The following is a 16,943-nucleotide window of genomic DNA, read 5'->3' on the forward strand; positions in this document are numbered from 1 at the left end:
GAGTATAACTTAATATATCCATACTAGGAATACTTAATTATAACCTTATATTAATTATAGTAGCTTTAATTTCACGCTAGTCTAATTAATTATTTAAATTACCTCTTTTAACATTATTTCCATTGATTTTAAGACACCATTGATTTTAAGATTTTAAATTACCTCTTTTAACATTATTTCCATTGATTTTAAGACACTCTTTTTTTCACTATCTCCTATTACTCTAATAATATCTTGACAAACTTTATGGAGCTCATCTTCATCATGTTTCATGATTATTGTTTTCCTACCTTGTTGAGACTTGATCTCGTATTCGGGCTTCCAGTTTACCAAAGAACTAAAATTAATATTAATATTTGTGTATAAGTAAGAAAGTTTGTTATCAGGGTTTTTAGGCAACGGTATCAAATTATTTTTTCCTACGTGTCTATGTGATATTGATACATACTTGCTACTGTATATTAATTACTATGAATTCTACATTACCTTCTGAGATGTTCCCTGTAATACTTATCAACGGGTAAGTTGTAATCTTCGCAGTAAATTTGTATCTCTTTAATACCAACAACTTCCAACGCTATCAAACTCTTTAACCTCGTATCTGCATCAATTTTAAAAAATTCGTCATACATAATCTTCGAATGGACCGACGCTAATTTTCTCCACCATTTACAAGTCTTGACTGAGTTCATCATCAGATCTTTTCCTTTTGTTTCTTTATAGAAGTCCAGTAAACGTATACCTACGAAATGAAACAACAATATGTTAAAATCAGATAAATAAAGTCATATTTAAATCATCAACATCAACATTCACTGATTATTTGCGTAAATAGACACTACCGAGAACCTCTTAGCTAAATTTATGGAATCTCCCTTACATTTAAGACGGCTATTTTTACATGTAAAGTTCATTCTAAAATGCATAACCACATTTTTTCGATATTAGCGGTTAACGCGTCCTAACGTGCGCCATTTTGTTACGAATTTAATCCAGTTCCATTATATTTTACAATAAATAGGTGTTTCCATTAAACATTTTGAAGAAAAACAAATTTTAATTTTTTTTATTCGAAAGTACCCTCTACCCATGACAATTAAAACTAAATGCAATTGTTTTATAGTAGATATAAATTAATTCATCCACACTCTTTCTAATGACACTAATTTCGTTAAAATCGGTTGATCCAAACCCAAGTTATAGGTATTTATCCACAAATACTTTCCCACTCTCCCCCACCCTTTATTTCAAAAATATTAAAAAAAAAGTACTTGAACAACTTTGTGTGGAATTTAGGCCTCTTTCTAGTTTACTTATTTGGTATAATTGGGCATATTTCACAAAAAACTGGTTTTCAAATTTTTCTTCACAGGTTACGCCCCCTAGCGGTTAACCCAGAAACTTGAAAGTTATTTCCAGCAATCTCTCGGCCACTTTTACCAAGGAATTTTTTCTCCTAAAGTCATAACATGAATAGTTTCTGATATATAGCGGCTTATTGGACCACCCGGTACATAATGAAAGCGAAAAAGCCAGTTTAAGAAAAAGCCAGTTTTGAACAAAGAAATAAAACGAAGATGCAGGGCTGATAAACAACAATACTATCACAATATATGCAAAGAAATTGAGAGTCACGAACAATATACGACATGACGATGACCACTACATTCCCTCCGAGGGGTCAAGATTGATGTGAGAGATAATAAAGAAATATAACGAATTAATTCGACTTACCTACTAGAGACAGATCGTGTAGCTTCTTAGAATTCCTTTTATTTGTTTGTAGATAATGCATCAAATATTTCATAGCATCTTGTCGTACAGATATCAGAAGAGTGAATAGAAGGTCCAAATCGATGAATTTAGCAGAAACAACTGCATACATAATTTGCGGGAGGAATCTTGTCAGAATTATGGTGCGTACGGGTTTTATGATCGCTTTTTCTATCACCGGTTGTAAGTACAAAGTATTTGATAACGTCCTTAATAAGGAAAACGCCGTGAGATGTTGGCCTTCTCTACAAAACAAATCGATCGCCGATGTAAGATTTGATATTTCGTAAACCAATGGCTCCTAAAAAGACACAAGCAATATTAAAAATATGATACTCTTTCTTAAATTGTCATCAAATGCATTTATTTACAACATGTTAAGGCCAATGCATATCCTTCGGGTAAACTATTTTAATTAACTAAAATGTAATTGCCACTTGTTTAGTATGACACTATCTTCTCAATTTTTGAGGTTTTCTTGATTCCTAAGGAATTTCTGCTCACATTTACAAGGTAATGATGGAGTTTTAGGCATATAGAAAGCCACCAGGGAAGCAAGAGAACAGCAATACGGAAGGTAAAGTGTCCAAACCTGCATGGCAGTTGCATCTCTAAAAAGAACTGTCACGAACGATCTATTGGAGATGCCAGGCTGCACTTTCTTTCGAATTAGACCTTTTACAGTAGCTCTGTAGGTACAACAATTATTTACATATTTACGTATTATTAAACATTTTCCAACTCTGCCTGTATTGGTATAGGGTGAATTGAGTAGCTCTATAACCAAAACAAGAAAATTGGAATATCTCGGACATATTACATGTGGGGAGAAATACACCTTGCTCCAACTGATTATGTAGGGAAAGATCCAAGGAAAGAGAAGCATAGGGAGGCGTAGAATGTCATGGCTGCGCAACCTGAGAGAGTGGTACGGATGTACATCAAATGAACTTTTTAGAGCAGCTGTCTCAAAAGTCCGAATAGCTATGATGATTGCCGACCTTCGACGCGGAGATGGCACTTAAAGAAGATAACCGATGCAGCCGATCCCAAACCCGGATAAAAGAGGAGGGACAGAGAAGTAACGCCTCTAAAAAACCAGGATTCAGCTGACCCGGCTGATAGCACCATGTGAGGGTCCCTGTCTGGAGTACAGGTGAAAACCGGTCAACGATATCAAGAGCAGAGGATAGCTGGAAGTTTAGAGAAAGCAACATCGACATACTAATAACAACAGAAACCAAAAAGAAAGGAAATGGAACGAAAACAATAGAAGACTATATCCACTGCTGGAGCGGAGTTAATAAGGAATGTAGAGCAAAGGCAGGAGTTCATGGCAGGAAGATCATGCATAGACTACATATACACACTGGAACAACTGTTGGAAAAGAAAAAAGAAAAAAATAGAGATATATATTTGCCATTTGTGGACCTGAGAAAGGCGTATGACTCTGTACCAAGGTCAGAACTATGGGAGGCAATGTATAAATTGGAAATACAGACAGAACTCATAGAAGCTGCAAAAGCTCTGTATAAAGAAAATAAAGTGTCCATTAAAATGGGAACAATAATCATAGGAGACTTCACCACAACAAAAGGGCTCCTGCAGGGTTGCAGGCTCCACATCTCCAACCCTATTCAAAATATACTTAGAGAAAGCTACATGGAAAAGAAAATGCGAAGGCATGGGAATACCGGTACGAAACGAATACCTATATACGTTAAGCTTTGCAGACGATCAAGTAGTGATTGCACAAGAAGACCTCAGTTTCATGATGAAGAAACTACAAGAAGAATATACCAAGGCTGGCCTAGATATTAACTTCGCGAAAACAGAGTACCTATCTACAAGTGAAAAAGACATAGAGGATCTACAGATTAACGACAACGTAACAATCAAAGGAAAGGATAAATTCAAATACTTGCGGTTTATAATTACGAAAAAGACAACAACAGAGGAAGAAATTAAGACACCTAAATATGAAGACAAAAACACAGATTTATAAAACATTAGTGCGAAGTATTATAACATATGGAGCTGAAAATTGGATTATAAACAAGAAAAACAGCAGTAAGATAGTAGCAACAGAGATAGAATGGCTGCGAAGATGCTGCAGAATAAGAAGAATGGATAGGAGAAGTAATGACGAAATAAAGCAAAGAACATCAATAGAAACAGACATACTAACATATATAGAACAAAAAAGATTAAAGTGGTATGGACATCTAAGAAGAACTAGCGACAGCAGATGGATAAAGAGAATAACCGAATGGAGCCCCATAGGAAGGAGGAAAAAAGAACGACCCCGAAGATCCTGGAGGAACGAAGTACACGTCGCCGTGAGTAAGAGAGGCCTAAACGATGGAGAATGGGATAACAGAGAGAGATGGAAACGGTTGAGCGAGGGAAGGCAGTGAATACTGCAGAATCGCTGAATGTATATATATATATATATATATATATATATATATATATATATATATATATATATATAAATATATATATATATATATATATATATATATAAACATTTTCCTTTTACTAACTCAAATTTTTAATACTTTCCTATACTTTAAGAACATAAAAAATCTAAGTCGACATGGTAAGAGAGAGAAAGGCTATAAAGCTAAGATGGGCAAGTAAAATGGAAGAATGAATACTAAAGGAACTATCAGTGAAGAAAGTCAACTGGAGAAGCTCAGAAAGTATACGACATCAAGGAAGAACCCATATCCGCTTGATCTACAGTGTGAAAATAAATCTAAGGAAGCTGGGAGTCAGATCTCGAAGAGTGGCTGAGGATCGATCTGCTTGGATGCGGGTCGTTGGCCAGGCTCGGGCCCATCAAAGGCTGTAGCATAGCGAAATAGTAGTAATAGTTTCTAGATCTCCACTACAGCGTTTATCATTTGTACCCAAGGCAACATTATTTTTAACCATTTAAAACGAAAAAGCGGATTTCGATAGTTTGAAACCGGCTCCGCTTTGAATTTTGTTTTCGTTAAGCCTTTCAAACCAAAGATCTTTATCATTGCACTTAAATAATTTTGTTTTTTATTAAAAAAAAATCATAGGTGCCGTCATTGAGTTTGGTTTACTGCTAATCTACTAAAAGATAAATGTCCAAATGACAAAGAAAATTGCTTAGAATTCGTTAATTTATTTCCTAGCTTACTGTTATAAAATAATTCGAGTCTGCTTTTTACGTGAGCTTTTACTTACCGTTCGTGCTTCACTAGCTGTTGAGAAAAATGCTAAGTAATCAGAATTAGTGTACGACTTCTTGTCTGAAAATAAAAAATATATATAATTAAGTTTCCAGGTGTTAACGTGGCGCAGAGTAAGATAACGGCGGTTTATTATTATCTATTTTCAACGTGAGAAATCAATTTCTAAAAGTATCCATACATTATCCAAATTACCTTACCAAAACGAAGATTTTGCCCCAAGTCAAAATAAATAGTAGTTGTCAAAAGTAATCTGATAGTGGAAATGTTCCCCGCGTATGTAATTATTTGATCTTCCTTACAGTATTTGTTATAAGACGAACTCAATTTTCTTTTACAGTCAGAAAAAGAAAATAAAAGCAAATGATTTTCGGACTAATGATCTATACTTACTTATCGTAAGGACATAAGCTTCATAACAATTCCTCATTGTAGATAGAACAGTGGTACTCGGTAGATTCTCTTTTGGGCAATACAAATTTTTATAAAGCCTATCATGCAAAGTACTATCTTGTCGCGTCAGGTAGTAACAACTGTTGATCCAGTCGTTTATTTCATTAATTTTTAAGAGGTCAGAAGGATCAGCTTTCAACTGAGCTTGGGTTATTAACTTATCGGCTGAAACAAAACACAATGAACAAATTAATTTAACAAAATAAACCTCTAATCTTCTATGCTAAGCTCCTTATCAATAATAATTTTGATGTCATTGTTATCTAGTACAGATGGAATACTTTTTTAAATATACCGCTATATAAATATATCTCTTTTAAATGACCAAAGTAGAAATGCGAAGATTTATTGATTAGCGATACCAAAATTCGGATTTTTGCTTAAACACGTTTTAAATCTAATACGGTCATCTTATAGTAAACATTTCAATCCATTTCTGGCAGCCATAGCACCAGATTCCGATATCCGGTAAAGTATTTACGGTATATAAAAAAAATATACTGATAAAGATGTGACAATTTGGAATATTTTACCTTTAAAAAATAAATAAAATTATCAATTTTTATTTGAAGTAATATTAAAGTGTACAAAAATACACTCGCGATCATAAAATCCGGGTCGCCTTGAAAATCACCGATATTTCATTTTTAACGAGCTTTATCGTAAATAACACAAATACAAACTAATGCATGTTTCTGAGAATTGTTGCGGTTTCCTTTGTAACAAAGAATTTCAATAGTGCCGATGTCGCGGGAAAGCGCACATTTCCCAAAATGAACGGTACCTGTAACTGCCGCTTGTTTTAAATGTGTCATTTGTGCTTCGACTTTCTGTTCAAACGCAACGAACAAACGTTTATTATTGCCACCATTAGTGTTTATTAGTGCCATTATTAGTGTTTATTATTGTTTATTTTTTGCCAAAAATACCCTTGACTGTCGTTGAAACGACACAAATTGTTGCGCTTGTGAAAGACGGTCACACTCAACGGCAAGTCGCAAGAACTGTTGGCGTAAGCCTTTCTTCGGTTCAACGAGTGCTTCAACGCTTTCAGGAGAAGGGTTTGCTATCCAAACGACTTGGCTCTGGACGAAGAAGAATGATCACGGTACGAGATGATTTTCATGTGTTTCAGGATTTACGAAACCGGACCTCAACTGCGATTATGCATCGAAATCGTCTACAGGAAGTACGAAATCGCAATGTTAGCGCTACAACAGTCAGGGGAAGACTTCGTTCTTTTGGACTATCATCTCGGGTAATGGCTACAGGACCGCCACTTCGCCTGGCGCATCGAGTTGCATGACAAGCTTTTGCTCGACAATACGCGCATTGGGGAATTAACGATTGAAGCAAAGAGTTATTCTCAGATGAATCCCGTTTCGGCCTAACTGGATCCGATGGACGTGTAAGAGTTTGGAGGAGAACCGGTGAATGATTTTCACAAGCTGGCATTGCTCCAAGAATGCCATTTGGTAGAGGCTCAGTCATGGCTTGGGGAGGTGTATCTTCCGACTTCCGCACAGAATTACCCTTCATCGAAAATAGGTCCTTAACTGCACGAAGGGACATTACGGAGATTCTGGAAGAACAAGTTATCCATACCATGACAAGGCTTGGAGAAAACACACGGTTTTTATGCAGAACAACGCTCGAACGCACGTTACCACGATCAGTATGCAATACTTGGACGAGGTTGGAATTACGAGGTTACTCTGGCCAGCTAGGTCTCCGGACCTGAATCCTATCGAACATATCTGGGACGATTTGAAAAAACGTATTCAACCCCTAACATCTCCTCCTAACAACGGACAAGAGCTTAAGGATCTGTTAGTGAGAGAGTGGAATAACATACCACAACATGTAATCCAGAGAAAAATTGAGAGTATGCCCCGTCGTCTGCAAGAGGTCATTAGAGCAAGTGGAGGCAATACACGATATTAGTCATTGAAATTTCACTGACATTTTACCACGTTCTGTATTTTCCATTTTTTTCGTATGCCTGTTTTATCAACAATTTGGTTTGTTTTCTGCTTTTTCAATAAAAACAATAAAAAACCGTTTTTTTTTTCTTTCAAAACAAACATTGATGACAAATAAAAAAATACGTTAGCCTAAAAAAAAGGTTATTACTGCATCAGAGGCAAAAATATTCTAGAAACTTAAAATTTTCAAGGTGACCCGGATTTTATGATCGCGAGTGTATATAATAATAAAAATAGTCATGAATAATTAGATATTTCTATCATTAAAACAAGTTAAGCAAAAAGCCGGTTTATTTTCACAATGTTCACAAAAAGTGTTTGGTCACCTTCCTGTCAGTTTCCTTACTTCTCATAGTCTGTCTTTACTTCTTGTAACAATCAACACAATTTCGTCTACGTTTTCTACCACGACCTTCTTCTCATTGCATACAATGTTTTCGTTTTGATAAATTGGTTTCAGAAGTACACTCATTTTGATTTGAAAGTTGTAATGCTAACAGTTCGCGAAACGTTAGCATTGGTATCTTTTTTGACGTGACAACGTCTTAAATTAGGTTGTGGCTCGGAGTCATTTAAGAAAAAGTGTAACGCCCGCTCACGTCTGTTACAGTGAGTCGCCGAACGAGAGAGAGGCCCGCCGGACCGGCGAATGCCTTGCGTCTCTCTCCCACTCAAACATGATCGGTCCGCTGCGCGCGGCACTAGAGAATTAGGCGCGTTGAATCGCTAAAGTTGAAAATCGTTGAAAGTATCGTCAGCTGTGTCTGTAGTGAAAATGTGGAGTGCTTAGATTCGTCATTTACAACAACTACAACAATAAAGGTAAATAATTGTACACTAATATTTCATTATCGTAAACTATGATTGATTGATTAATTGTTAGATTGACACAAAAGTTGAGAAACTGAGTTTATAGGTTATGTCATACTATTGACAAATGTTGATAGTGTTAAGTAAATTATTAGTTTAAATCACTCTGCAATCAATCGTAATTCAGTCGATTGAGAAGAAACAGCGCGTATTGCTAGTCAAACATTTAAAATAACAAATTATAACTTCTAACCTGTCAAAACAGGGCGACCAAACAAACGAACTAAACCGACCAATCACCACGCGCGGAGTTAGAATTTAACTGTGTTTAGCAAGAATTTCAAATTCCAATTTTAGTAAATGTTTTAATTTTCAACTTTACCATTTACATTTACAAATTTTAATTAATTTCAAATTTATTTAGCAAAAATTTGAACCTTCGATCTGAATAAGTGTTTTGATTTTCAAATTGATTCTTTAAAATTAAAAATATTAAAATATATATAATCAGAAGTGAACGTCACATAACATTATCTGTACTTATTATTATTTAATATGTAGGCAAATACATGTGACCATACTTGGTAGACACAATTGGAAATAATAATTTTTTATAACTGAAAAAAATAAATATATAAAATACTGGTAGCAAACAATAACTTCAATGATCGATATCTCCGCAACTAATTGATATATCGAAAAAATTTTCAAATAAATTTTGTAGAAAATAATAAGATCAATAATATAATATAAAATAAATAATATATAAAATAATATATAAAAATATAATATATAAAATATAAATAATATATAAAATAATAATATATTAATATATAATATATAAAATAATATATAAAAAATATAAAATAATATATAAAATAAATAGACAAAATCACTCAAATAGAAATTAGTTAAGTTTAAGTTTACATGTACAATGTTTTAGTAAACAAAATATATTTCTATTAAAACCGACTTTACAGGTAACCGATTTTTTCGATGTTTGTTTTATTATAGGCAATCCAGCTGTTGATCATTGTAGCACCAAAAATTAGTTCGAAGACTACCTTAAGACCATGGATACCACTTAAGACCTTTTCGTAAGGAAGAATAATAAGCTGCCATTGGTCACTGTAATTTACACATTTTTTAGCTTTGTTGTAGTCTCGGATAACTTGCGGTTTAAAAATATATTCCACTGGTTCCTCCCTTGTCTTTGATCTCTTTTTCTTGCCCGTATTGCAGAAGTTTACGGAATGCTCTGGTTTACTGGATAACATTAATACCGGTTTCTTGTCTTGTCAACGGATTACCTTTATATTGTCCTTATTTTTGATGCCGATTATTTTATTTTTCTTTAGTTTTTTTTTTGAACTATTTCCTTTGGGATACTTTTCCGATTGCTTCTAAGAGTCCCACAATAAAAAGTTTGGCGATTTAATAGATCTTTTGCAAGAGAAATGTCCGAATAAAAGTTATCAGCATATAAAGTTCGCCGGGCATCTAACAAGCTATTCATTAAGGTCAGCACAACTTTCTGAGAATGGCTTTTGTTTATCATATTGTTTTCTTTTCCACAGTAAAATATTACTTTATAGGTATATCCGCTGACTGTATCCACTGATCACTGGATACTTCTTTGTTCAAATTTATGGATTCGTCCCCATCAGAATTGTCACTATCTTTACTAGGAGTGTATTCAGGATCTCCATCAGACAAGTTTTCAAATGGATCACTATCAGATTCACTTTCAGTTTGTATCTTCATTTTGGTGCTTGTTGTAATTTTTTATTAGATGCATTTTCTAAGGCAATATTATGCCTTAGTTCATTTATGGATTCATGATATTTTTAAACTTATTTTGACGGTCATACAGTTTAAATAAGAATAGTGTCAAAATTGAAAGTCCTTCGTCTAAAGATAAAGTAGGCAAATTGGTTAATTTTTCCAATTGACTATCAGTAAATTTCTGCCAAGCTTTATAAGCTTTCTTTTTTCCAATATCATAAAACGAACTTATGGTATCATTCTTCTTCTTCTTCTTGATGTGCTTATCCGTTACGAATGTTGGCGATCATTATGGCAATATTTATCTTATCTGCAGCAGCGCGAAAAAGCTGCACAGATGTTGTATTGAACCAGATTTGAAGGTTCTTTAACCAAGATATTCTTCTTCTTCCTGGACCTTGTTTTCCAAATATTTTTCCTTGCAGGATGGCTTGAAGGAGAGCATATCTGGATTCATTTCGCATAATATGTCCGAAGAACTGTAACTTTTGAGATTTGATGGTGGTCAGTACCTCTTGGTTCTTATTCATTTTTCTGAGGACCTCCTCGTTTGTAACTCGGTCAGTCCACGGGATCTTAAGCATTATCCGATATAGCCACATCTCAAATGCTTCCAGTTTTCTGCACATATTTTCGTTCAAGGTCCACGACGATTCAACACCATAAAAAAGGACAGAGAAGATGTAGCATCGCAGCATTCTTTCTTTTGTATCAATAGAGGTTGTGACTCTTGAAGATTGAAGGTGGATCTAGCTTTTCGGATGCGTGCTCTAATCTCCTGGTTGTTGGTCCATTCTTCATTTATTATGGTGCCGAGGTAGTAGTGCATCACTTTTTCTATAGGGGATTGGTTGACGTAGAGTTGACTTTCTGTTATCCTTTTCTTGCTAATTATCATAAGCTTTGTCTTCTTAACGTTTATATTAAGTCCATATTGTTGACTGTAATACGTGATTTTGTTCATAGGAACTTCTAGGTCTTCTAAGTTGTCCGCAAATACTATGGTGTCATCTGCATATCTGATGTTGTTTAGCCGGTAACCATTTAGTAGAATACCTTTTTCAGTTTCGTGCAGCTTCGATAAATATTCTTTCAGAGTACAGATTGAAGATTAGAGGAGACAAAATACAGAATTGTCTCACTCCACGCATGATTTTCACATAGTCAGTGTGTTCAGCTTCAACTCTGAGATTTGCTGTCTGATTCCAGTAAAGATTTCTAATTATTTTCAGATCTTGGTTGCCAATTCCTGTTTCTTTTGGCGTGCTGTATTCGATCAAACGCTTTCTCGTAATCAACCAGACATACGTATACGTCGCAGTTGACGTCTCTGCATCCCTGGAATAAGACTTGTACTGAGAACAAAGCCTCTCCAGTACCAACAGCATTTGTGAACCCGAACTGGTTGGGGGAAATTTGACTTTCACACAGCTTGTAGATTCTCTTATGATTATGAATTATCTTTAGGAACAATTTTAGAAGATGACTCATGAGGCTTATAGTACGGTAATCTTCGCATTTTTTGCGAAAATCTACAGTTTTTTCGATTTTCCGGCAAAACGGTGCATATTTTCTTGCCACGTGTTTGGATTTTTTTAATCAGCAAGTCACCCTTAATCGAAATAATTCAAATTTTAAACAAAATATTCACTTTTAATTTTCACGACATTTTCAGCAAATACAGACATCCAAGTGGAAATTTTTCTCACGAACCGTTAGATGTAGGAAAATTCTGAGTATGGCAGAAGAACGAGCGGCCAATTTTATGTAGGAAATGTCCATTCGCTTGACTCTCCGACCAAAATTGACCCCAATATAGCCAATTAACGAAATTTGATAAAAATCCAATGGTCTACAGTTTTTTCGATTTTCCGGCAAAACGGTGCATAATTTCTGGCCACGTGTTTAGATTTTTTTAATCAGCAAGTCACCCTTAATCAAAATAATTTAAATTTTAAACAAAATATTCACTTTTAATTTTCACGAAATTTTCAGCAAATAAAGACATCAAAGTGGAAATTTTTCTCACGAACCGTTAGATGTAGGAAAATTCTGAGTATGGCAGAAGAATGAGCGGCGAATTTTATGTAGGAAATGTCCATTCGCTTGACTCTCGGACCAAAATTGAAGCCAATATAGCCGATTAACCAAATTTGATAAAAATCCAAGGGTACCCCCTTGGAAAAATTTTTCCAAATTTTACAAAAAAAAAATTTTGTTTAATGTTTTGGTACATGCACTTGGTCCAGCTTATTCCAAACATGTGTTTTTTTCTGATCCCCTTAATCCCAGTTTGCCGGAAAAGAGGAAAAATCGAATTAAAAAATCTACAGTTTTTTCAATTTTCCGGCAAAACGGTGCATATTTTCTTGCCACGTGTTTAGATTTTTTTAATCAGCAAGTTACCCTTAATCGAAATAATTCAAATTTCAAACAAAATATTCACTTTTAATTTTCACGAAATTTTCAGCAAATACAGACATCCAAGTGGAAATTTTTCTCAAGAACGGTTAGATGTAGGAAAATTCTGAGTATGGCAGAAGAACGAGCGGCTAATTTTATGTAGGAAATGTCCATTCGCTTGACTCTCGGACCAAAATTGACCCCAATATAGCCAATTAACGAAATTTGATAAAAATCCAATGGTCTACAGTTTTTTCGATTTTCCGGCAAAACGGTGCATATTTTCTTGCCACGTGTTTGGATTTTTTTAATCAGCAAGTCACCTTTAATCGAAATAATTCAAATTTCAAACAAAATATTCACTTTTAATTTTCACGAAATTTTCAGCAAATACAGACATCCAAGTGGAAATTTTTCTCACGAACCGTTCGATGTAGGAAAATTCTGAGTATGGCAGAAGAACGAGCGGCCAATTTTACGTAGGAAATGTCCATTCGCTTGACTCTCGGGCCAAAATTGACCCCAATATACCCAATTAACGAAATTTGATAAAAATCCAATGGTCTACAGTTTTTTCGATTTTCCGGCAAAACAGTGCATAATTTCTGGCCACGTGTTTAGATTTTTTTAATCAGCAAGTCACCCTTAATCAAAATAATTTAAATTTTAAACAAAATATTCACTTTTAATTTTCACGAAATTTTCAGCAAATAAAGACATCAAAGTGGAAATTTTTCTCACGAACCGTTAGATGTAGGAAAATTCTGAGTATGGCAGAAGAATGAGCGGCGAATTTTATGTAGGAAATGTCCATTCGCTTGACTCTCGGACCAAAATTGAAGCCAATATAGCCGATTAACCAAATTTGATAAAAATCCAAGGGTACCCCCTTGGAAAAAATTTTCCAAATTTTACAAAAAAAAAAATTTGTTTAATGTTTTGGTACATGCACTTGGTCCAGCTTATTATAAACATGTGTTTTTTTCTGATCCCCTTAATCCCAGTTTGCCGGAAAAGAGGAAAAATCGAATTAAAAAATCTACAGTTTTTTCGATTTTCCAGCAAAACGGTGCATATTTTCTTGCCACGTGTTAAGATTTTTTTAATCAGCAAGTCACCCTTAATCGAAATAATTCAAATTTCAAACAAAATATTCACTTTTAATTTTCACGAAATTTTCAGCAAATACAGACATCCAAGTGGAAATTTTTCTCACGAACGGTTAGATGTAGGAAAATTCTGAGTATGGCAGAAGAACGAGCGGCCAATTTTATGTAGGAAATGTCCATTCGCTTGACTCTCGGACCAAAATTGACCCCAATATAGCCAATTAACAAAATTTGATAAAAATCCAATGGTCTACAGTTTTTTCGATTTTCCGGCAAAACGGTGCATATTTTCTTGCCACGTGTTTGGATTTTTTTAATCAGCAAGTCACCCTTAATCGAAATAATTCAAATTTCAAACAAAATATTCACTTTTAATTTTCACGAAATTTTCGGCAAATACAGACATCCAAGTGGAAATTTTTCTCACGAACCGTTAGATGTAGGAAAATTCTGAGTATGGCAGAAGAACGAGCGGCCAATTTTATGTAGGAAATGTCCATTCGCTTGACTCTCCGACCAAAATTGACCCCAATATAGCCAATTAACGAAATTTGATAAAAATCCAATGGTCTACAGTTTTTTCGATTTTCCGGCAAAACGGTGCATAATTTCTGGCCACGTGTTTAGATTTTTTTAATCAGCAAGTCACCCTTAATCAAAATAATTTAAATTTTAAACAAAATATTCACTTTTAATTTTCACGAAATTTTCAGCAAATAAAGACATCAAAGTGGAAATTTTTCTCACGAACCGTTAGATGTAGGAAAATTCTGAGTATGGCAGAAGAATGAGCGGCGAATTTTATGTAGGAAATGTCCATTCGCTTGACTCTCGGACCAAAATTGAAGCCAATATAGCCGATTAACCAAATTTGATAAAAATCCAAGGGTACCCCCTTGGAAAAATTTTTCCAAATTTTACAAAAAAAAAATTTTGTTTAATGTTTTGGTACATGCACTTGGTCCAGCTTATTCCAAACATGTGTTTTTTTCTGATCCCCTTAATCCCAGTTTGCCGGAAAAGAGGAAAAATCGAATTAAAAAATCTACAGTTTTTTCAATTTTCCGGCAAAACGGTGCATATTTTCTTGCCACGTGTTTAGATTTTTTTAATCAGCAAGTCACCCTTAATCGAAATAATTCAAATTTCAAACAAAATATTCACTTTTAATTTTCACGAAATTTTCAGCAAATACAGACATCCAAGTGGAAATTTTTCTCAAGAACGGTTAGATGTAGGAAAATTCTGAGTATGGCAGAAGAACGAGCGGCTAATTTTATGTAGGAAATGTCCATTCGCTTGACTCTCGGACCAAAATTGACCCCAATATAGCCAATTAACGAAATTTGATAAAAATCCAATGGTCTACAGTTTTTTCGATTTTCCGGCAAAACGGTGCATATTTTCTTGCCACGTGTTTGGATTTTTTTAATCAGCAAGTCACCTTTAATCGAAATAATTCAAATTTCAAACAAAATATTCACTTTTAATTTTCACGAAATTTTCAGCAAATACAGACATCCAAGTGGAAATTTTTCTCACGAACCGTTCGATGTAGGAAAATTCTGAGTATGGCAGAAGAACGAGCGGCCAATTTTATGTAGGAAATGTCCATTCGCTTGACTCTCGGGCCAAAATTGACCCCAATATACCCAATTAACGAAATTTGATAAAAATCCAATGGTCTACAGTTTTTTCGATTTTCCGGCAAAACAGTGCATAATTTCTGGCCACGTGTTTAGATTTTTTTAATCAGCAAGTCACCCTTAATCAAAATAATTTAAATTTTAAACAAAATATTCACTTTTAATTTTCACGAAATTTTCAGCAAATAAAGACATCAAAGTGGAAATTTTTCTCACGAACCGTTAGATGTAGGAAAATTCTGAGTATGGCAGAAGAATGAGCGGCGAATTTTATGTAGGAAATGTCCATTCGCTTGACTCTCGGACCAAAATTGACCCCAATATAGCCAATTAACGAAATTTGATAAAAATCCAATGGTCTACAGTTTTTTCGATTTTCCGGCAAAACGGTGCATATTTTCTTGCCACGTGTTTGGATTTTTTTAATCAGCAAGTCACCCTTAATCGAAATAATTCAAATTTCAAACAAAATATTCACTTTTAATTTTCACGAAATTTTCGGCAAATACAGACATCCAAGTGGAAATTTTTCTCACGAACCGTTAGATGTAGAAAAATTCTGAGTATGGCAGAAGAACGAGCGGCCAATTTTATGTAGGAAATGTCCATTCGCTTGACTCTCGGACCAAAATTGACCCCAATATAGCCAATTAACGAAATTTGATAAAAATCCAATGGTCTACAGTTTTTTCGATTTTCCGGCAAAACGGTGCATAATTTCTGGCCACGTGTTTAGATTTTTTTAATCAGCAAGTCACCCTTAATCGAAATAATTTAAATTTTAAACAAAATATTCACTTTTAATTTTCACGAAATTTTCAGCAAATACAGACATCCAAGTGGAAATTTTTCTCACGAACCGTTAGATGTAGGAAAATTCTGAGTATGGCAGAAGAACGAGCGGCCAATGTTATGTAGGAAGTGTCCATTCGCTTGACTCTCGGACCAAAATTGACCCCAATATAGCCAATTAACAAAATTTGATAAAAATCCAATGGTCTACAGTTTTTTCGATTTACCGGCAAAACGGTGCATATTTTCTTGCCACGTTTTTGGATTTTTTTAATCGGCAAGTCACCCTTAATCGAAATAATTCAAATTTCAAACAAAATATTCACTTTTAATTTTCACGAAATTTTCAGCAAATACAGACATCCAAGTGGAAATTTTTCTCACGAACCGTTAGATGTAGGAAAATTCTGAGTATGGCAGAAGAACGAGCGGCCAATTTTATGTAGGAAATGTCTATTCGCTTGACTCTCGGACCAAAATTGAAGCCAATGTAGCCGATTAACCAAATTTGATAAAAATCCAATGGTCTACAGTTTTTTCGATTTTCCGGCAAAACGGTGCATATTTTCTTACCACGTGTTTGGATTTTTTTAATCAGCAAGTCACACTTAATCGAAATAATTCAAATTTCAAACAAAATATTCACTTTTAATTTTCACGAAATTTTCAGCAAATACAGACATCCAAGTGGAAATTTTTCTCACGAACCATTAGATGTAGGAAAATTCTGAGTATGGCAGAAGAATGAGCGGCGAATTTTATGTAGGAAATGTCAATCGCTTGACTCTCGGACCAAAATTGAAGCCAATATAGCCGATTAACCAAATTTGATAAAAATCCAAAATTTTTTCCAAATTTTACAAAAAAAAAAATTTGTTTAATGTTTTGGTACATGCACTTGGTCCGGCTTATTCCAAACATGTGTTTTTTTCTGATCCCCTTAACCCCAGTTTGCCGGA

General features: G+C 34.5%; 1 protein-coding gene across 3 annotated transcripts in view; it reads right to left on the bottom strand.

Moving 5' to 3' along the window:
* Nucleotides 1-16,943, bottom strand: part of rod (kinetochore component rough deal) — a 157,706-nt gene that overhangs the window by 29,006 nt on the left and 111,757 nt on the right. For all 3 annotated transcript variants that reach the window (XM_072531606.1, XM_072531605.1, XM_072531607.1), the window contains 5 exons: nucleotides 5,395-5,619; nucleotides 4,997-5,061; nucleotides 1,735-2,074; nucleotides 487-742; nucleotides 163-337 (listed from right to left, as the gene is read on the bottom strand). In XM_072531606.1, the coding sequence (XP_072387707.1) occupies nucleotides 163-337; nucleotides 487-742; nucleotides 1,735-2,074; nucleotides 4,997-5,061; nucleotides 5,395-5,619 (1,061 nt within the window). The remainder of the gene's footprint in view (nucleotides 1-162; nucleotides 338-486; nucleotides 743-1,734; nucleotides 2,075-4,996; nucleotides 5,062-5,394; nucleotides 5,620-16,943) is intronic.

This window comes from Diabrotica undecimpunctata, chromosome 5 (genome assembly GCF_040954645.1).
Source record: "Diabrotica undecimpunctata isolate CICGRU chromosome 5, icDiaUnde3, whole genome shotgun sequence".
Taxonomy (NCBI): domain Eukaryota; kingdom Metazoa; phylum Arthropoda; class Insecta; order Coleoptera; family Chrysomelidae; genus Diabrotica; species Diabrotica undecimpunctata.